Source organism: Ochotona curzoniae, unplaced genomic scaffold (genome assembly GCF_017591425.1).
Source record: "Ochotona curzoniae isolate NIBS_2020 unplaced genomic scaffold, NIBS_Ocur_1.0 scaffold_2476, whole genome shotgun sequence".
Lineage (NCBI taxonomy): Eukaryota > Metazoa > Chordata > Mammalia > Lagomorpha > Ochotonidae > Ochotona > Ochotona curzoniae.
The window spans coordinates 13,936,771-13,958,765 of NW_024467095.1; the positions used below are offsets into that span (position 1 = coordinate 13,936,771).

Genomic DNA, 21,995 nt, shown 5'->3' on the forward strand with positions numbered 1-21,995 from the left:
AAGTTTTTGTCCACGATCATCTCAGGCCCAATCTCTCCTGGGGTACTAAGACAAAATACAAACCTGCAGCATCACGGGACTTTTCTTTATTTTCTCCGTACTCTAGATTGACGCCCTCAGTAAGATCCCAGGCTTCCTATCAAAACTTACCTAACACAAACACAGGCATGAAGCCTCCACAGGGTATGGGCATAGTGGTGGCCACAATGGACATCCAGAACTAGAGTAAAAAGAAGCATCAGAATACCCTTTCAACTTTCCCCAGAACACATGCACGTGCCCAACTCCCTTCCCACTGTCGTCCCTGCTTCAAGAGTCACAGAGATCCTGGGCTAGTGAATCCTTGCTAAAGCCATCTTGTCTTTCACCCATCCTCCAGAAGCAAAAAACACAGCTGTTAAGATCTTACCAAACACAACACTACAATAAAGTTGCTGAACCAAGGCTCTTTTGCTTTGCATGACTATTTTCATCTCCTGGCAAGCTAGAAAACGGAATGAAGCCTCCAAGGACTTCAGCTCACCATCATTACTTTGTTTAGAAATTTCAGCTCAGCAGAGTAACTTGAAATTCCTGAAGATGAGAGATTCCTTTTCCTAGATGGGTTATATTTCTGAAAACAGAGTCCTAATTCTAAGTGGAAATATCTTACTGTCTTAGTGATTTCCTGTGTAATCCATCTAGCTTTGATAGAACCATTTAGAAAGCCGTTAAATGGCAAATCTCACAGAACAACATGCAGGGAATACCTGAATCATTTGCTTTGACATCAAATCAATTGAACACATTTTAAAAATTAATGTCTTTAGGCTATATTGGATGGGCAAACTGAGAAAACTAGATAAGCCAGTCAATATAATGGAAAAATCTCTCTAAGGTCAACTTTGTAAGGTAGTCCAGTAGAAATTGGGACAATTGAAACAAAAGAAATATGTTCGTTCTGAGGTAAAGCATGTTACAGAATTGAGAAGTAGAATGGGAAAAGAAATATCGGTTGAATTTTTGAGATAACTGTAAAATAAAAGTGTGAGACATAATATATAAACTAAGCAACTCGTTGGTAAATTGTTTCCCAAGCAAGCAAGTCAATCTTGGAAAAGCATCTTAAACTAATTAGGTGTAAGATAATAGCTGCTAACAGAATAAATTGTCAAGATTAGAGTATTTACTATTTCAAAATTATACTCATTGCACAGTAAACCAATCTGAAATAGATGTCTTGATTTTCTGATGTTAGGATGACTTCTTCTAAGCCTAGGATGATCTCAAGAGACAGTGACAAACATCCCGAGCAAAGATGCACCCCAGGAGCTCTAAAACAAGGCAATTTTGTCTTTTTATGAGAGAACACAACTGTTTAAAACAGTGGGGAAATAAACATTTTATTATACAAAGTTGGGACACTGTAGGGGACACAGAGTGTATCTTGTTATCTCCGTCTTCTCTGTGCCCTTGCAGTAGTTTTGAGTAAATGCAGGTTGGTAGGTGGATAAGGTAGGCAGGTAGATAGGAAGGAAGGAAAGAAGATGGGTTGGTTAAGTGTTATGCAGATCTCCTAAAAGAACATGGATTTGTGCACTGCTAAAAATATGTATGGATTTCAAAAAAGTTTTTTGGCACCAAAATAAAACTTATCTTTTCGTTTCAATTTTCCTAGCAGATTCCTGCAGTATTTTCATAGTTGTGTAAAGCAGAAAAGGCCTTCTTGAAGCTAATATTTGCTAAAACACCTATGAGGCATGTTTACTCAGGGCACATTTATTTAAATTGCAGAGGACCAGCCCCTGGGACGTTACCATATCAGACTGCCTGGAGAGAGAATGCTAGGAACTTGCACTTTAAGCTTCTTAAGTGATTCCTTGAACTATCTTGTACCAACACTTTGAAATAAGTACTTGAAAGCCAATAAGGGATTTTGTGGACTCAGGTTAATCTGAAAGCTCCAGTAATACAAATAAAAGGTGGTCAATAGGCCTGATTTCAGAGGATGAACTTTAGATTATCCTTCAAGATACGTGTAGGAACAGTATCAGCATCAGGATCAGAGGCATTGAAGCTATTCATGTATCACAAAGGATGTTGCATGAGATTAGCTCACTTTTTTTGTTTAAGCTCTGGTACAAGAAAGAGAAGATCTGGAAGCGATGTGGAGCACACATAACTATTAGCAGTTTAAACATCCAATTCTAGAGAACTGGGAAGAAACTAGAAATCCATTAGCACAGGTTTTATTATATTCCAGCTCTCCAAAGGAGTGATGTGAAGATACCGCAAAAAGAATCTTCCAGAGCCCCAGATTGTGTTGAGAAGATAATGACACTGGATAATAATGTTAGTCTTCTGAAAGGGGGAGCTGACAGGTTGGAATTACATTCATATTACTGTAAAAGTTCTTGATTTATACCCATGTCTGAAGGTTGAAAAAGGCACAAGTTTCCCTTCCTCAGTATTATAAAAGAGCTGAAATGAGAATCTTTTCTGCCTGTCTTGACACTGCTGGAAGACCACGCAGATTAAAATACAAATCAGACTGTGGAAAAGTAGCTCAGTCACTTTTGTATTTTAATTTGACCATGTATCTCAATTCCCAATCTGTAGGAACTCTGTAGGAAAAAAATAAGGGCTTAGTTAAGTGCCCAATGGTTATGAAGTAAAGATGCTAGGAGACAGTGGTGACTGGCTATCATCACAAACTAGAGGCACTGAGTGCTTTGATGTTTACACATATCACAGGACTCCTGCAAAATACAGCCCAGAAAGTGTGAGTTTCCTAATACACTTATGATACAACACCAAGCACATAATTCAGTTAGAAACTCCTAACAGTAGCGTACAGTTGAGTGCTCCTGTATGGCTCAAGTAATTTTCTCAAAATATGTTTTGATCAGTGGAATACAAACACACACTCAGGAATCTGGGGTTGTTGAATAGATGCGGGGAGCAATGGAAGTAGAAATGTTGATAATTAGAATTGTGTTTAAAATTTTTCTAATTGTTAACCTTACAAAACATATTGGTCTGTGTTACCATATAACTTAGTCTACATGAATAATAGAAAAAACACAGTTGATGTCATTAGACTATCAATTCTGGAATCCATCAAAGCTGGACTTAATTACTGCAGATGGTCTTGCACACTCAACAATGAATTATTTGAAATAAGAGTTCATAAACTATAGATGAACTCTATAATGAAAGTTCAAACATCAAATCCCTAATAAGACACTGAGAACTTCTTTATGACAAAAATATCAAAAATTTTAAAGGAAGAAATAAAAGAGGATTATGTTCCCAAAGTAAGGGGTGCAAAAATATGGAAACTCTTGACCCGATTAATCTATGTAGCAGAGACAGAGGAAGAATCTAACAGAAATACAGCTTCCAGAAACTGACAGCAGACTCTGAGACTGTGTCACAGAGCTGAGGCTGCTACGTCAAGCACTGAGCAACTTTAATCATGTACTTTAAATGAGCAGCAAAAAAAAAAAAAAAAAGAAAGAAAGAAATTATAAAAATATTTTTTCAACAGTAAGCACAAGAATATCCAAAGATTAACGATCAAATATTTTGTACTTGGCATACAGCACTGTATAACATAACTGAAAAAAATGAACCTGTTGTGATGATTGCAATGTAAATATCACTAGTGACTCATATCCTGAGAACATGTTGATTCATAAAAGGTAACACAAATAAATTAATAGCAAAATATTCTAAAACATGAGTGTTCATGTGGATAAAGGGGTGAGAACCCTAGTACACAGACATGTTGGATTATTCAGACAAGATAGACTATAAGTAAGTGGTAATCATTAGAAATGAGAAAAGCAATTAGCACTTGTAACAGCTGTCACAACCAGGGGTGGAAATAAAATGTCTCTGTATAAGGCAGCAATTGAGACTTCTATAAATACACAATCCTTGATTGGAACATACAAAAAAAAAACATATTATATAAAGACATTAACTTTAGGTTCCTAACTAGGTTAGAAGAAAACTACTTGAGAATGGCAAAATCTTCATAACCTCACTACCCAAGGGAAAATGAAAATTATTTAGAGTCACTAATAATGTTGACTTAAATATTTAATCTGTTTTTAAGTTCTTAAAAAGACATTACCCACAAACTGGGAAAAAAATGAATGTGCAAATCACCTAAAAATGGAAAATCAGATAAGGGGAGAATGAAGAACCTAATTATCTAATGTGTAGGAGGAACTATCTATTTTGTGGTTAATTAATCTGAGCTTTTTACACAGTTAAATCTTGCTGAACTCTATCTTGTCCTTGTTTACTTGGCAGCAGTAACGTCTTAATAATGTAACAAGTAGAAACTATTATGAAGGTAATTATAATTATATCAAATACCACTAAGTTGACATGAGTGGAGTAATTAGCTAAGATACTGGTTCACATCCATAGATGGACAATTTACTTGGGCTGTGGTTTGCAAATGATGTCTTTTTAGGTTGGACAACAACCAGGTGTAGTCCTATGCCATCTTATAGTATCCAAACCCTGGGCTCCTACTCTGAAAACAAATAAAAGTTTCAGAAGTTAGCAGTGTAGGGAGCAATACCTTCATAACAAAGAAGAGAAAGATGATGATGACAACGTTGACCCTGGGGTGAATCCACACAGCTGACTGTCCCAGGCTTTTGGGGTCACCCGTGTGTTTGACCCATGTGTTGTTGTCAAACAGGGTACTGATGGCTTCACGAGGCATCAGCTGTGAGGGGACAGGCAGAAACAACAGGTTCTCCTTTAGAAACCCAATGTCACAATCCCATTATCCAAGGGTCTTCTTCGCCCTTCTCCAAGAGAGACAGCCTAGGGCAAAATGGCAAACTCTCCAAGGTCTGAGGGGTATTTGTGCTGTTTCTTCTTGTCTGTTGGGACCCCTGTCCTGGCTTAGAAACCCGGTCCCATGCTCAGGGACCTGACCTCCGCCCTCAGACTCCCACAGAGCTGACCTCTCCAGCCATGAATTGACCCACTCCTGGTGGAAAGGTGAATGAGGCGATGACAAAGGTAACAATTCCAGGATACAGCAGGCGGCTGAAAAAGAAACAGAGTTAGCCATCTCCCTTTAACCCAGACAACCCACAATGAATCCCACACTGACTCCGGCTAGCTCCGATTTCCTGTAGTCCATGGTAGTCTTGGCTCTTTAAACAAAGAGCTGAGCTTTGCCAAAAATTAATCTTTTAAGAGGAGACCACGTGACTTGCCACCTACTCACAGTATTAGCACTTCCTTATATTTTAATGTGAGCCACCTGAAGGCCTTGAAAGCCATCCACAAAGATAAAAAAAAAAAAAAAAGGCAGGACATTTAGAGAAACCAGGAGGTAAATGGGTAGGGCAAAGGAAGGGCAGTGACTCACTGCTTAGCAAGAAACTGGCTGAGGGCCTTGTGTTTTCGGACTCCAAGCATGACTTGGCGATGCAAATACACAAATGCAGCTCCCAGGAACCCACAGCAAAGCCTGAGGGTGCAAAGTACAGAGTTGAAATCTTACAGGCACAAAACTCTTCCTCTTGCAGCCTAGCGACTGTAGGGAAACAACACCAAGCTTCCTCTTTCCCTTGCTTCTCACCTCCCGCAACAGTTTACGTTTCATTCCCATCCCACCTTTCTTTCCAGTGTGGCTCCCTCCCAATCCACAGCCTCACCCTACTCCCTGCTCACCACACCCAAAGCAGGTGGCCCCACTAACCCGATGACAGCGAAGGCTGGGAGTTCTTTCAGGTCGAAAGGGAAATCCATTCGGAAATTGGTTCTGAACAGAGCAGTGATGGTGACTGTAGGATGAACAGGCAAATATTGCAGCGGGAGCTTCACAGAAACCCACGGACAGGACAACACAGGCTACCAGTTTCAAAAACTCCTTTCTTCGTTCCATAAATCCCGATTTCTCCTCCTTCATTTCCTTTTTCCTATGTACACCTACTCCAGGGTCCCTCATTCCTTGACCTGCATCTCTGTCCTATACCCTGGGACCTTGGTCTCACTTCCTAAACAGTGAAATCCATTCCTTTTCCGGACCTTCCCCAGAGCTTCCCTGCATGCCCCATTGCCAGCACCCTTGTTCCACACAACCTTTGCCCCAGGACGTCTGTTACCAGCATCCTTGTTCCACACTGCCAGCACACGGAAAACAAAGGCACTGAACGTGGCCGCAAAGAATCCTCGCCAGTAGTTCCGAACGGCAAAGTACGTAGACGTGACCTCGATGCTGAACAGCACTCCTGCAGGGCAGCACAGGAGGGTCAAGTACAGACAAGAGTGAAAGGCAATGTCCTCCACATTTCCCGCCCTTGGGCCTGAGGCAATGAAACTTGATTCTGAGGGGGAAGCAGTATGATGTTATGACCTCTTGGAGTCCCACACCATAACCACACACCTACTCATGCCAGCATTGTTTATTTACTTTCATTTTATTGGAAAGGCAGAGAGACAAGAGATCGATCCTCCATCTGCTGGTTCAGTCCCCAAACGCCCACAACAGCCAGATCTGGGACAGATTCAAACCAAGATCCCAGAACTGACCTAAGCCCCTCCCACATGGGTGGCAGGGACTCAAGGACTTGAGCCATCACCTGCTGACTCCCAGGGTGTTCATCAGTAGGGAGCTGGCATCAGCTAAAGAGCTGGAAGCTAAACTGAGATATCAGATTCAGGATACGGGTGTGCCAAGCAGCATCTTACCCACTGCGCTGAGTGCCTGCCATTAGCTGTTTAGTTTTTTAGTTTTGGAGATGAGGGATGTAGTCTAACAAGATACAAAAAAGATAGGATTAGGATGGATGCTGAACTACCAAAAACACAAGGATGAACCCCATGCCCTCCTAACTCCTTGGAATGTAGGTGTGAGGGGCTCACAATTGTTTGACACGCTTGGCTAACAAAGAAAGCTTCCAGGGAAGGACTTCAACAACACAGCTCAGGGTTTGCAGGAGCTCTCCTGACAGCCCCTACAACACGCCATCTGTCTCCCTTTACCGCATACCTTGGGGGACCTTTAGGAGAAAGCAATATGGCCTAGCACAAGGGCTCAATGGCTAAACCCTCACTTGTTAAGTGCCAGGATCCCATACGGACACCGATTCATGTCTCAGCTACTCCACTTCCCATCCAGCTCCCTACTTGCGGCCTGGGAAAGCAATAGAAGATGGCCCAAATCCTTGGGAGTCTGCACCCATGTGGGAGACTTGGAAGAAACTCCTGGCTCCTAGCTTCAGATAGCTCAGCTCCAGCTGTTGAGGCCATTTGGGGAGTGAACCAGAAGACAGAAGATCTTTCTGTCTCTCCTCCTCTTTATCTCTCTTTTTCATAAAATCTGATGTGCCTTTCCAATAAAAAGAAAAAAAAAAGAAGGAAAATAAAAGGGAGGTTGTTAGAGCTAACAATACTTAAGAAAAGAAAAGAAGACAGGGAGTCACCCACTTTTAAAAAAAATGAAGTTAATAAAAATACCTTAAAAGGGCTAAAACAAGAGGGAGATGTGAAGTTAGAAGAGTAAAAATCACATTTAAGAAAGTGGGTGAGGTAAAGGAAAGCTAATTAGTAGTTATAGCTAGTACTGCTTCTGAGAATAGATGCTGGAACAGAAAATGAGGAGGCAGATACATAAATATAACAGTGGGTAGGGACAAAGTAAAAAAATACTAATGCGATCATAAGAAGCAATATTAAAGTGATGCAAAGAAAAGTATTCTTTAATATAGTAATAATAAGATCCTTGGGCTTTAAAGTAACAAAAAAAAGATTAAAATTACCTAAAATCTGGCTAAATCTCATCTTTATCCAAAACGAGGAAAGAGAACTAAGGAAACACAACACATAATTGAATGAAGGCCAATGATATGCTCTCAAGACAAACCATAAACTAAGCAAGGGTTGTTTCCTTTATCTCAGTAGTAAATCGATGCCAGTTGCCTTCAGCCCCCCACCTGCCTCAGTCTTCAGGCAGCATATCAGATCCCAGGAATTTTTCTTTTTCCTTGACCTGTAAGTATCACCTCTCTAATCCTTCACCACCTTCGTTTGCTCTTCCAAAGGTGATGGTCCATGCTGAATCACACACCTGGTGGTCACTCCCTCAGGAAGCAGCCGCTGTACTTTAGAAGGGTTTCTAGTGGCCAGCTCCTTGTCACTTTAGCTGGCATGCTCTCCCCAACTCCTCAGGTAGAAATCATCCTTCCTTTATCATATTCACTTAGATTTCTGACCCTTCAGGGCACCACTCTTTGATCTAGTGATTTATTCACGTTTCTAAAAGATCCCTAGGCTTGGAAACTAATTGCCTACTACAGGGCCTGGTAGATCATCAAGCCTCAATGTTTATTCTCACAATGAGCAACAGAAGAAAGAACAGGGTAAGAAAAAAAAATCAGAATAGAGGAGAAAAGAATGGGTGGAACTTCATAAAACAGGAGTAACCTGGTGGTAGAGTTTTTCAACCACCGCTCCTGCCCTGCTCTGCAAGTCACATCAAGGAAGACAGCTGTCTCTGAGGCCTTAACGGAAGATTTGACATGGTGGAGATCAGATGGAGGGAGTCTTGCCCCTTTTTGTTTCTGTTTAAACCGGTAACAAAAGCAAAGTCAGCTCTGATTTGCTTGGGTGTCACCTGTCCAACTTAGGAGTATCTTGCGCCAATTGTTTTTTTTGAAACTCTAGGTTGTTTTTCTTTCCCTCAGTGTAAATCTGGGACACTTTTCCTTGCAGTCTGCCACTACATACACAGGAATGAGAGCTAATTTTAATAATAGCCTGAGCCAAACATAAAATGTGCAGCTAGAAGCAAACAACGCATTAAAAATATAAACAGCTTTTGGAAACTTTCATCTCTTGGGTTCTGGAACATTGCTCTCTTCTCTCACTCTGGATTCCTTCTCCATTTTCTCTGCCAGCTCCTTTGCCTCGGTTGGTGCCAGGGTTTTGCCCTTGGTCTCTTATGTTTATTGTTCAGACACCCTTTCTCTCATTTTGCTTATGCCCATGATGTCAGCTACACCTATATGCTGCCCATTAGCCAATCAATTCTTTTGGCCCAGGTCCTGAGCTTCAGACTCATCATCCCTGCTGCCTACTTGGTGGCACATGAATAAGCTACTGGAATTTTGAACTCAGTATGCTCGAAATGAAATCAATCAATGCCCTGTTTGCCCTTCCCTAACCTCCATCTTGGTTCTTAACGCTACTGTCTATTCAGTTACCCTTACTGGAAGTCTGGTTGCCAGCCTTAAACCCCCTTTCCTGCTGGTCCCTCACGTGCTTGGTAAAATCAATCAGGAGGTAGCATTGATTATCATTCTATTCCCTATCTCTTTTGTCGTTTGGTCTCTCATCATCTAGCATGAGGATTATAATAACCTTTGCGTCCATCTTGAGTTATTCCTGCAAATCGACAGGCTGCTACTATCCTGTGCACTAATGCCAAAGGGACTGGATGGATGTGCAAAGTTGGCCATGCCACTTTTTTCAAAACTCTTCCATGGTTTCTACTGACCTATGGCAGCATTTCCCAAAGTGAGGTTCATGACATACTATAAGTCCCATGACATATCCCTGTAAATGGGGTTTCATAGGAAGTGCTGCCTTAGGTGTATATTTTGGATGGCATGATGCAAATCAACATATCACTGTCCTGATAATTTTTCCATTGAGAAAAACACATTTAAGCGAGCATTTTTCAACTGATTTGACCTTGGAAACATTTTTATATATTACATCTAAAAATGCCATAAAAATTGTGTTCTATAAAACACATCTGGGCAAATCTTAGTCTAAAGAATAAAATAGGGCCCAGCATGGTGACCTAGCAGCTAAAGTGTTCGCCTTGAAAACGCTGGGATCCCATATGGGTGCCGATTCTAATCCTGGCAGCCCTGCTTCCCATCCAACTCCCTGCTTGAGGCCTGGGAAAGCAGTCAAGGCCAGCCCAAAGCTTTGGGACTCTGCAACCATGTGGGAGACTTGAAACACGCTCCTGGCTTCAGATCAGCTCAGCTCCAGCCGTTGTGGCCATTTGAGAAGTGAACCAGTGGATGGAAGATTTTTCTGTCTGTCTCCCCTTCTCTCTGTAAATCTGCCTTTCGAATAAAAATAAATAAATGTCTTAAAATATATTAAGCTTATGTCTTAATATTGTTTTTTTCTTTCAGGATTAATCTAAATTTATAGATTTTAAAAAAGGAAATAAAGAGGGATTGATAGTGTGGGTAATGCCATTGCCTGCAACACTAGCATCTCATGTGGAAGACTCCGTTGTTCCACTTTCAATGCAGCACCCTGCTAATGGCCTGGAAAAGCAGCAGAAAATGGCCCGAGTGCTTGGGCCCCTGTAACCCACATGGCACACCCAGAAAAAACTCATGGATCCTTGCTTCAGTCTGACCCAGCCTTGGCCTTATAGCCCTTTGGAGAGTGAACCAGCAGATGGAAGATCTCTCTCTCTCTCTTATTTTTCTCTTCCTTCTTTCCTTCCTCCCTCCCTTACTCTTTGTAACTCTGCATTTCAAATACATTTTTTTTTAAAAAGGTCAAGTAATCCCACTTACAAATACATTTATAATTTAGTACTTAATACAAACAACATGAGCACTGCACCTTAATTTTTAAGTGCTGAACAATTTCCTGTGTCAAGAACAATGTGCTATCTGTAAGTTTGCTGCACTGTTTATCTTTCCCACACTTTGCACAGGATCAAGAAGAACCTTCCTTTCTTGTTCATCTCAGATAGTCCAGTCTTATGAAGAAAACGTAGATTCTCTTCATGTTAAAAGAATATAATGGATTAAAGATAAAATGAAACAAAACAATAACTAATTACTTCTGAAAACATTCTTTAGGCCTTCAGGAATAGGAATGCTTAAGAGCAAATAAAGACAAATGTTTTAAAAATAAATGTGAATGTTTAACATGTGCAGATATTCCAACACACTCTGCTTTCCTGACAGGGACTAACGGCTGTATTGATGGGTGCTGATAACAGATGTGCAAACAGGATGCTGTCTGCTGCCTTTCCTCTCCAGATCCCCTGCTGCTGTGCACTTTGACCCAGTGTTAGAACAAAGTAGCATGATTCATTTTCATTCACTTTAATCTCTTGTCCATATGTCATTGCTGAGCCAGGTAATTTTAGCTACACGAGGACTACTCTGTACTGTACTACTGATGACATTTTTGTTACCGAAAAGAAGCCTCCAGCAGCGGCTCATTCAAAGCAGCATATGTCTTTCCTGCAGTTTTGTTTCTTCAATTGCCAACTTGGTGCCCTTTTTAGCACCAATGAATCTATGCGAATGATCAATATTATCCCTGCCCTGTTACTCTGGCTACAAATGATTTGGTGGATAAATAAGCAGATGTAACTGCTTTTTCTCACCATATCCATTTGGTAGTCATTCATAAGAGAACAAACTGAAGGCTCACCTTACACTTGCACCAAAAGGCTCAGCTCAGTTTTAAATTGCTATCAGGGAACAAAACTCTCCATAAATACTTATTTAAAGCTTACCATGACAGTAATCGGCCTTTCCTCCCCCTTCTCAATAGTTTTTCTTTCCAGACTTTTAGTTAATCCAAGGCTGAACAAAAAAAAATATAAAAATGGAAAGTTCCAGCAACAAACAGCAAGCTTTAAATTGCACTTTGTTCTGAGCCATGTGATGAAATCTCTCAGTGTCCCACTGTGTCTTGCTCGGGATGTGAATCATACCTTTGTTCAACATATCCACGCTTCCTTCTTGTTAGTCACTTTGCCACTGTGGTTGTCAGCTAGACGGGCATGGTACAGCAGTGTTTGTAACCCTTAGACAGCAGCCTAATGATCTATTACAATGCGTATGTCATTCACCTAATTTCATCTTCTCATGCAGGTGCTGTGCCATCTCATACCCTCACAAGAAGAAGAGTAAATACAGGTGAAGATATTTTCGGAGAGACCATATTCACGTAACTCTTATTGGAATCTGTAGCTATGCTGGTTTTATTTTATCACTAGTTATGGTTGTAACTCTCTTATTGTGCCTATCATGTAGGTATTGCAGAAAACATCATATGTTTAGAGTTTGGTACTATTTGCAGTTTCTGGCATCCACTTGGGTCTTGGGACATTCCCCTGTGGAAAAGGGGGAAATCACTGTAATCTAGTTTGTTTTTTTTAAAAAAAAGCTATAGATACTTATAAATAGCAACATCAACCAAGATGAATCTTGGCGCACACGTATCTTTTTTTGAGTGGGTCATGTTGAATGCCAGAGTCTCATCACTTGAGAAGCAAGTTTCTGAACAAGCAAACGTCACCCACAAGATGAGGGGGTGGCTGCTGGCATCTAAATAACTCCACCCAGACGCCCACGGCCTTAATGAGACAGCATGGTGAAAAGTTTGCTTGGAACAGGAAGTACCTCCAGTAGCCTGTTACAGGATACAGTAAGTGTAGGGCAAACATATTCAATAAGCTAAGTATGTTTTTAAATGAACGAGGGAAATGCGGAGACCATGTTCAAACCACTTGTCTTCTTTGTAATTCAGCTTTCTTCTCCTTTTGGAACCCCTGTCTTACAGCGATTTTAGCCAGAACAAATGCTAAAAATGTGGCCTGGCATGTAGTAAATGCCCCTGAGAGTTAGCTCTTCTGGTTTTAACAAGGAAGCTGGCATTACCACCACTTAGGAATGCTGACAAAAACTGCTTCCGGAGTAAAACTCAAGCTGACTGGTGTGGAGGGGCACATCACTTGCCTCCAAGTGGTGTCCCGAAACAGCAGCCGACTCCCACTGCACAGCCCACCGTCAGGATGTCAGTGTAATAGTATGGCTGCTACTAGGGGAGAGACAGACAGAGAGACAGATGGGAAGAGGAAGGAAGGGGACCAAAGAGAGGAGAGAACAAGCAGGGAGGGGGAATGAGGAGGCATGAGAGGCCAAAGTCGCAGGTGATCACCACGGTTCCACTGCACCCTGTGACTCCCAGGCGAAGAGAAACTCAGTGAGCTTGGCAAACAGGAAGTGACCTCACAGTACAAGTCCAAAGACAGCAAATACAATAAAAGGCAAATAAATAACAGCCATAGAAATCAATCAATAAATGATCACTAAATAGGGGCTGGAGATAGGACAATCCATTGCGAGAGAGAAGTGGCAATAATGAGAGATTGGCAAAGATTTCAGACAGGACAGTACTAATAAAAAGCCTGCATGATACAGCGACTGGTCTTAAAAGAACACAGCCCTTGAGCAGGAAAATGCATGTGCTTGGAGCCCAAGGGCTGTGATCCATGGTCACTCCCTGGATGCCCACCCACCAGTCTCTTGGTGAGCACCACCCCTTCCACCCCAGAGCCTTGAAAGCCCCCTCTTCCCCTTTCAGGTCTGGCTCAGGCAACCCAGGTAGGGAGGAAGTGAAACTTGCCTCCAACAGGGGCTGCAAAGCAGCATCCCACGCCCACTGCGCAGGCTGGCACCAGGAGATCAAGCTGCCCAGGCACGGTCTGCAACAGAGAAGCACGCAGGACCAGGAGGGTGGCGGGGTGGGGCAGGCAGGCAATAGGCAGCAGGACAAGAATAGGGAATGAGGACAAGCAAAAGGGCAGAAAAGCACAGGAGAGAAAGGTGGAGGGGAGGTGACACACAAGGAGTGGTGTGGACCTGCCCGGGAAGCCAAGGGGCAGGTTGGACACAGATGAGCATACAGGAATAAGGATGGGCATTGCCTACAGGCACAGAGAAGAGGGCACAGGGATTAGTGCGATGCCTCCTTCAGCGTGTCAGCCAGCCCAGAGCAGAGGCAGCCCTCCCAATGCCCTGTACACACCCGGCTTTCTCCCACCAACTGACCATTTTGGAATTGTCCTGTCTCAGCCTTACCTCATAGACTCCACAGAACATGGACATAAACTTGCTGAGGACGGCAGCACAAATGCTGGCAATATGGACAAAAGGGCCCTGGAAGAAAGGACAGTCAGGCACAGGTGTGAGAGGTGTGGAGGTGGCAGGCATGCCATGTTGGCAGAATAATGTATCCTGCTCCAGGCATGAAGTCTGCCCTTGTGTCACCACATCCTAGGAAGGGAGGCGTCATCACTCACATCATATCATTCCATATTAGCCACTGGGAGTGTCAGAAACAATGTGCTCCTTATGGTGTGAACTGAATGAAATATCCAGAATGAACCAGAGACTGCAGAAGCCTGAGGCAGCAGGATAGATCTGTGCTGCCTAGAGGCATTGTGGTAACTTCAGTTCCACTTCTCACCTTTCTAAGGCAAGTCTATTCCAGCCACACAAAATGGAGTGCAAGGGGCCAGCCTGACAGCGCAGGGACCAGAGGAAGATCACCCAGTGCGGGCTCCTCCTGCCTACGGGTTACAGCAGGGGTGGCCGCACGGTGCAGCCCCTTGTTATCAGTGACCTCCCTGGTCATGAACCACAGATATGCTAATCCCTTGCTGAAGAACAACCAGATGATGTGAAACTGGTGCCTGCATCCCATCTGGGTGCTAGTTTAAGTTCTGACTGCTCCGCTTCAGATTCAGCTCCCTGTTAATGGCCTGGGAAAGGCAGAAGAAAATGGCCCAAGTGCTTGAGACCCTGCACCCACGTGCAAGACCTGGATGAAATTCCTGGCTCCTGACTTCAGCCTAAAATTCAGACCTCAGTGCTGGGGAAATTTGCAGAGTCGAAACAGTGGATGGAAGACACCCCCTTCCCCCGCCCCCCGTAATTCTTCCAAATAAATAAATAGACCTAAGGGGGAAGAAAAAGACTAATAAATCTTGACTAAATCTGCTTCATAGACCCAGTTTTCTGCATGTATACACTCAGTAAGAAGGGCATAAACTTGCCTTCAAACAAGACAGGTGGAGCAGTCTGCTCAGCTGACACCTGACAGTTTTCTCAGGCTGAAATCCTCTTTCCCACTCTGAACAAACTGTTTTATACTTCTCCCAGATTCTGATTCTTTCAGGCAACAAATAAGGGAGAGAGAGAGAGAGAGTAGATGGGGTTGATGAACGTGGGATGGGGATATGTGCTTAGACTAGGATGTCAAACTGGTGACATCAGAGAAGGACCTGGGATATAGTGATCCAGGGAATCAGAAGAGCATTCCAGGCTGAGGTCACTGCAGGAGCAGCAGCGTGGATAATGGGACAGGCTTGGGCAGTTGAGAGACAAGTACAAAATCTTGTGAATCAAATATAGTTAGGGGCATCCTGGGAGGAGCAAACCGGACAGGCAGGAGGGAACCAGAAGAGCACAGTTTTGCAAGCCATAGTGAGGAGTAAAGAGATTATTTTGGTGTGATGGAAAGCCATGAAGAGGCTCTTGATCAACGGTCCGAAGTGCCTGCTTCCATTTTTACAAGATGCTGCTGGGGAGTGACGGGGGCAAGAATGCTCATGAAGACAGAAGTGAAGGACACCCAAATGTTCCACCCAGAAAAGAGCACGTTAAAACAAGGGAGTTGGTCTGGATTGCCACTGAGACACTGGTTCTCAGCTAGGGCAGGTTTTGCTGATAGGCAGCATCTGGCAGTCTCTGGAGGTGCTTTCACTGTCCCAAGTTGGGGCTCCTATAGGCATAGGGCTGGAGGCCAGGGATGTTGCTAAACATGCTGCAGGACCCAGCCAGATTCCCAGACTGAATGTCACTTCCAGACTCCATGATGTTGACGTTTTTGTCATTGTACCCACGGATAAGGACTGTCTAAAGCACTTCCCCTTCCTCATACTCCATGGCCCTGGCTCTAATTACAATCAGCACTATCCATTTCTTCTCCAGGGAACCCTCCAGATTATGCACCACTCTTTCCCACTGAGCACTTCTCCCAGCTCACACCTCAGCAGTCAGACCCACCTCTTTCCCCACAGGGATGCCACTGCCCAGCCCAGCAGTCAAGGCAATCACCTTGGCCACAAAGGCCTTGAGTGTGAGATATTCCTTCAGGACAACCCCACGAAGGATTGTCTTCATTTCAGGGATTCCAGAGCCTGAAAGGATAGCACAGTGGTTACGTGCAGATGCAAGCTGGAAATCCCAAGGGAGGTGAACATCCAGCAAGTGGAAACGGGGGTTGGGGAAGGGAAGAGGCAGAGGTGGGGATGATAATGACAGAGCTGGGAAAGGGCTGTAGGACAGCAGGGGTGGAGGAAGCCTGAGGGCATGGAGTACAAGCCCACCCAGTTGAGGAAAGCTGCACAAAGTTCTCACCAACTGCCTGGGGAGAGATGAGGTGGCAGAAGATGGCACTGAAGAGGATGAGAATAAGCGGGAAGGTGACCCAGGCCAGGTACTGCAGAGGGAGGCTTGGCTGCATCTGAGCATATGTCCACTTGTAGGCTGCAGGGACACACACCTGGGGTCAGAGAGTGATGGCAATGCCACTGCCTCACTGGATCACGCACTGCAGTGTGCTCGTGGCACAGTTGGCTCACCTGCCCCTCCTGAAGTGCTACCTCTCTCACTTTTCATGTGGGAAACAAGTGTTTGTTTGTTTGTTTGTTTGTTTGTTTTTGGTGGGGGAGGGAGACACTGTTCAAGTTGCCACTGGTAGGAAGCAGCCTTATGGCATACTTGCAGATTGTGAGGTCTATGGTTATACATGGGGTGACCAACCTCCTGGTTTGCCCAAAACTCTGGGAGTTCCTTGAGGCTTCACATTTTCTGTGCTGAATCTGGAATAGCCCTTGGACAAATGGGGACAAGTTGGTCATCCATTAGAAGGGCATCCACAGCTTAGATGGAAGGGGTTTTAAAAATGAGTCAGGATCCAAACTCAGTCTTGCCTAGGGTTGCAGACCCAGAAGGTCTCTTTCCCATGCCAGCCACCCCTCAAACACACTGTGCTTGTCTTCAATGAAAACTCAAACAGCTTTAGCCGAGCATGGTGGGGGTTGAACGAACCCTGAAGGCTTTTGGCGCTGACATAGTCCATACACCAGCTGACCAGAGCCATCAGCAGGCCCAGAAGCACCAGAAAGATCCAGTCTTCCCCTAACTTCCTTCTCACCACACGTCCCAGGCGGCGGAGACAATCTGGGAAGAGAAAAGGGTAACAAACCAAAAAGAACAGCAACTGACCAGTCACTACTTTGGATGCACAACTGAAGAGTGGAGGAAAGGGACAGAATCCTTGGGGTCATGTCTGTGCATAATAGTCACTGAATTTCCCTTAATCTGTCTGCCAACTGCTGCTCTTTCTTTGCCCTGCAGGATCCAGTTCCCTACTAGATGCTTAAATTCCTTTCTACAACTTTCATGTCTTGGTTTTGACAGTACAAGGCAAAGTGTGAAGGAGGTCAGGAGCGGTAGCTTCTCCTTAATGCTTTATAGGGCTTTGGAAGGAGGAGGATGTGCAACAGGGCATCCAAGTCATCATCCCAATCCCTGCGCCTCCTTCTACTCCAGATCCCTTTATTCCTCAGTCCCCATCACCTTGACATTTAGAATAGTGGTCCTCATCATTGCTGTCCAGTGTGGAACGGGAGCCCATCTTCTTGGGTATCGCCATGCCCTGCTCCTTGTCTGAGAGTTGTTGTTTGTGATGGCCGTAAATCTGAGTGGAGAGAGAATGGCCAGGGTCTGTTTGGTTGAAGAACGCAAAAAGAGTAGACAGAGAGCAGCACACAGACTCCCAGAAAAAGAAAAGAGAAATGGCTCTCTTGAGGCCTGGGTTTGAAGCACTGTGTGTAGGATTACTTCCTTCAATTCTCCACTCTCATTCACACATTTCCCTCCGTGCACTCCTGCCCATCCATCCCTGTCTACGCAGCCTTTCCTCCAGTTGGACCATGGTAGTAGCCCTCATTGAGGCCAAGTTCTGATTGAGAGGAGACACGGAGAACTGTGCTGAGACTGGGAATCCATATGTTAGGTGTTTTATGGCTCACCATGTTTTCTGCAGTTTTCCTGGTCTGCTCTGAACTGGCTTCCTTCCCTGGGAAGCTAAGATGGACATGGTAAAGAATGTCTTAGTTGGCAGATGCCCGGTGTGTGTAGCCTTCCTTGAGGTACTGAGAAACCTTTGTCAAGCTCATCTCTAGGGCTTGTATGCACAAGCAGCAGCAGAATCAGCCCTGGTAAGACCAGGCAGGCTTTTCTCCAAAGCATGATAATTGGGCCCCCATCAACATGTGAAGAGGACAGAGTAGCAACTTGAGACCTGGTGACCCTTTCCTTTCCTAATGCGGAGCATGCAAGCATGTGTGTGTGTGTGTGTGCAGGCTACAACTCCACCCACCCACTTTTAATCTGTTCCACCCCCGCTATACTGACTCTGTCCTATGAGGCTACGGTCATCCCAGGCCACTGCTGATTCTGGGAGAACCTGGATAGAAATCTGATTTCACAATTCCAGCTGCAGAGTTTTACGCCTTGGTCTTGAATAGGCCCATGCATACAGCTGTTTCATCTTCTGGGATGAGGCTAGTGACTGAAGGAGACAGACCTTCCCTCCAATGCTCCCTAGATCCCAGAGGCAGAAGACACTCCCACAGGAGGTCAGCAGAGGCTGCCCTGGCTCCCTGAGGGCACAAGCTGACAGAAGGGCACTATTGGAGTCAGGATCTGTCCTGGCTGGTCCAGTGCTAACCACCACCGTGTTGTGGCAGGGTTTGGAGTGGGCCAGGAAGAAATCAAAACTCCCATCGAAGAGTGATGCAATGTTAGGATCTGTTCAAAAAGTACACCAGTGTGTGTGGAGGGGTGAGGGTAGGAGTAGGAAGATAGATGAAGCAATTCTGTCAAAATATTGACAACTGTTGAGTACTTGGGTGCTTATTATGCCGCTCTCTGTTTCTGTGTAAATCTGGAATTTCCCACTATAAAAATTAAAGAAAGGGGCTGGCACAGTTGGGTAGTGGGATAAAGCTGCCATCTGCAGTGCTGGCATTTTGTCAGTCCTAGTTTGAGTCTTAGCTGTTCTATTTCAGATCCAGCTTCCTGCTAATGTGCCTGAGAAAGCAATGGAGGATGGTCCTAGTGCTTGGGTACCTGCACCCATGTATGAGACCTAGAAAAAGCTCAGGGTTGCTGACTTGGATCTGGCCCAGTTCCAGTTGTTGTGGCTATTTGGGGAGTGAACCAGTGGATGAAAGATTTTCTCCCAGTCTCTTTTTAAACAACTGGGGGGCTAGCATGGTGGCTCAACAAATTACTCCTCTACCTTTAACAGCAGGCATCCCATATGGGTGGCCTTTTGTATTCCAGCTGCTCTACTTCCTATCTAGCTCCTTTCTAATAGCCTGTGAAAGCAGTGGGGGATGGCCCAGGTCCTTGTGACTCTGTACCCACATGGGAGACCTGGAGGAGGCTCCTGGCTTCTGGCTTCAGATCAGCTCAGTTCCAGCTTTTGTGGTCATTTGGGGAGTGAAACAGCAGATAGAAGACCTTTCTATCTCTCCTCTCTATGAATCTGCCTTTCTAATAAAAATAAATAAATCTTCTAGAAAATTAAAAAGCAGCTGAAGTCTAAACTCTATTTTCAAGGAAGGCCCTCTACAAACTAGTCCAACACTACTTCCTAAACTTTCCACTTCTTTTCAACATGAACTTCTGGCTTGCTCTGTCAGTTTTCCCATTGTACTTTGGTGAAGAGCACCAGGCCAGGAGGGTCTTTCTGTCTAACCAAGGCCTCAATCAGGCCCCATCATCTCAGAGTGGCCTCTGCCAACTCACAATTGACCCCCTACACTGATGTCTGTGTCTTCCCTGGCTCCCCAACCCACTCCCTGGAGCTCTCTTTGCACCTGCGAATAGATCAAAGACTGACAAATAGCTTCCCTTGGTCCCCAGTGCTGTGGTCACTCTTCTCACCCTTAAACCTAAAAAAAAAAACAAAACAAAACAAAACAAAAAACCAAAAAACTGTAGGCTTTTGGTGAGCAAAATTGATTTTACATTTGGGTATCTCCCGCTTGGGATATGGTCCATCCTCTGGCACACTTACTCAAGATAACCTGTACTTTTGTATGGCAATTTCACACCTCTCCTTGAGCTCTGCCCAGCCCTATTCCCCATTTCCTAGATGTCAGGAACTTGCTAATGCCCACCCCTGGAGCATATGTATCCCTGAACACCTCGACCTAGTGTGCATGTTCCTCTCACCTGGATCCCATCACTACACCTTCCCAGTGCCTCACACCTGGTAGATTGTGTCTGATTGTTCTGGCCACCTAATAGTCTGTTTACATTTCTCTGCCTCTTCTGATACACAAGTGGGCCTTTGATTACAGATGAACAACTTAGTGAGTCCTTTCTCCTTTCCCAACTCCTTTCTCCTGCCTTCTGCAGAAGGCCTCATGTGTGTGGGTGTTCTGCCAAGGGTCGAATGGCAGCAATCTGGTGGCATCTGTATGTGGGTGAATGTGTGGAGACACGACACTCGCGGCACCAGGTGGTGTGGTTCCTGTACAAATCACTCCATGCAGGTTACGTAAGCACAAGCTATCCATGCGCGTGTGGCTCTGCCATTCCCCAGGCTTGGCTATTCTGTTATCAAAGACTATGTAAAAGCTCATGTGTTTCTTGGCAAATGCATACTCAAGTGACCCCAGATCTTAGAAAGCTTTCATTTTTTGAACATACATGCCTTAACTTTGCAAACAACAACCACAACAACACTGCTCCCCATTTTCATCTCATTCCTGATTTCTATCAATCCCTGGCACCACTGAGCCCACCTAACCTACCACTCCCCTCTCCCCTCAGGCTTTACCTGCGTGGGATGAACGTTGTGTCTGAGGCCTGTGTCCTTTCGGAGCCGGTGCTGGAGGCTCCCATTCTCGGAGGGCAGTCCGTAGCTGGTGCAGTGTTCAAAGGGCATATACTGGTACTGGGGGGCACTGCCCCACCAGCTTTGTTCGCCCCCACGCCGCAGTGACTGGGATGGCTCCATGCTCCCTCCCTCCTGTCCTAGCCAGGCCTTGGCCTGCTTGCCCCTGTCCTTCCCCCAATGCAGTTCCTTAAGCCTCTGCTCCTGCCTGTCCCCAAGGCGTCTGGGGCAGCATGCCCACCTCCAGCTATTTATAGCTACCTCTCCATCACATGACACCCCTCTCCCCCCCACGGCCACATCTGATCTGCTTGGGGTCGAAGCAGGTGTGAGTGCAGCGTAGGGTGGGGGTTGGAGAGACAACCTGAGGGAGTGCCTCACAGGGAATCCCTCTGCAAGCCAGCAGCCTTGCCCCTCCTGAGCCACTAGTAGGCTTGAAGCCCCACCCCACTGGGCCCTCTATAAATATCACCATGCCCAGCATGGAAAACTGCTTGGTACGCTGGCAAATCTGTGTGTAGAACTGTTTACCCTGAAGTCCTCCCAGAATCCCGCCTGTCTTCTTCAGTGTGTGGACTGCGAGGGGTCTTGTGTGCTGGATGCAGTGAATCAAAGGCCTGGAAAAAGGGAGCTGTCACTCACCTGGGAGAGCAAGCGATGCCTCTCTGCCATCTCCCCCTCCTGGACTGGTCTTAGCTCTGTATCCTCTCCAGGCTTAGGCTTCCTCTGGATCACAGACTTCCGTCTGGCCAGCTCTCCCATTCTATACTGTTTCCACTTTGCCCCTCCAGCTCCATGTCCCTCTGTCTGCCAGGGGTTGCTAATAACACTTTGGTCCTGTTCCCTTGATCCCACCCTTGTCAATTTCTGGGTGTGGGAAGCAGCAGGGAGAGCCTTTGGCTTCTGCAATTTCTCTTTTTTCTCAGACTCCTATGTGTCAGTGACACTATCAGTCTAGATTTATGAGAACTGAGCTTCCACATAGACTGCGGGTATGTACACACGGTGAGTTAGGTGTCTGAGGAAAGGGGAAGTCGGCCAGCGCCACAGGGAGGGCAGAGGTGGGAAGAGGTGCTTCTCCCGATGAGAACCATGCACACAGGGGAAGTACTCTCAGCCATGCTTCCCTTTTCAGGTCAATAAGTAAGTTTTGGCCAAGGTCAAGCTATTCTACCTGGTATCTTTATTTATTTATTTTTTATTCCAAGTAC

General features: G+C 45.0%; 1 protein-coding gene across 2 annotated transcripts in view; it reads right to left on the reverse strand.

Annotated features, from left to right (window-relative positions):
* CLCN1 (chloride voltage-gated channel 1) overlaps nt 1–21,188 on the reverse strand; it is a 31,501-nt gene extending 10,313 nt beyond the window's left edge. Inside the window, exons 1-13 of one of the 2 annotated variants that reach the window (XM_041002053.1) lie at nt 20,728–21,188; nt 17,448–17,568; nt 16,917–17,048; nt 16,224–16,352; nt 15,870–16,003; nt 13,881–13,958; nt 12,756–12,834; nt 6,126–6,251; nt 5,720–5,804; nt 5,387–5,488; nt 4,974–5,058; nt 4,580–4,729; nt 151–220 (exon numbers count right to left, since the gene is read on the reverse strand). In XM_041002053.1, the coding sequence (XP_040857987.1) occupies nt 151–220; nt 4,580–4,729; nt 4,974–5,058; nt 5,387–5,488; nt 5,720–5,804; nt 6,126–6,251; nt 12,756–12,834; nt 13,881–13,958; nt 15,870–16,003; nt 16,224–16,352; nt 16,917–17,048; nt 17,448–17,568; nt 20,728–20,907 (1,471 nt within the window). In that variant the 5' untranslated portion in view covers nt 20,908–21,188. The remainder of the gene's footprint in view (nt 1–150; nt 221–4,579; nt 4,730–4,973; nt 5,059–5,386; nt 5,489–5,719; nt 5,805–6,125; nt 6,252–12,755; nt 12,835–13,880; nt 13,959–15,869; nt 16,004–16,223; nt 16,353–16,916; nt 17,049–17,447; nt 17,569–20,727) is intronic. The other variant, XM_041002052.1, reaches the window with a different exon arrangement.
* Between the last annotated feature and the right edge of the window lie 807 nt (nt 21,189–21,995).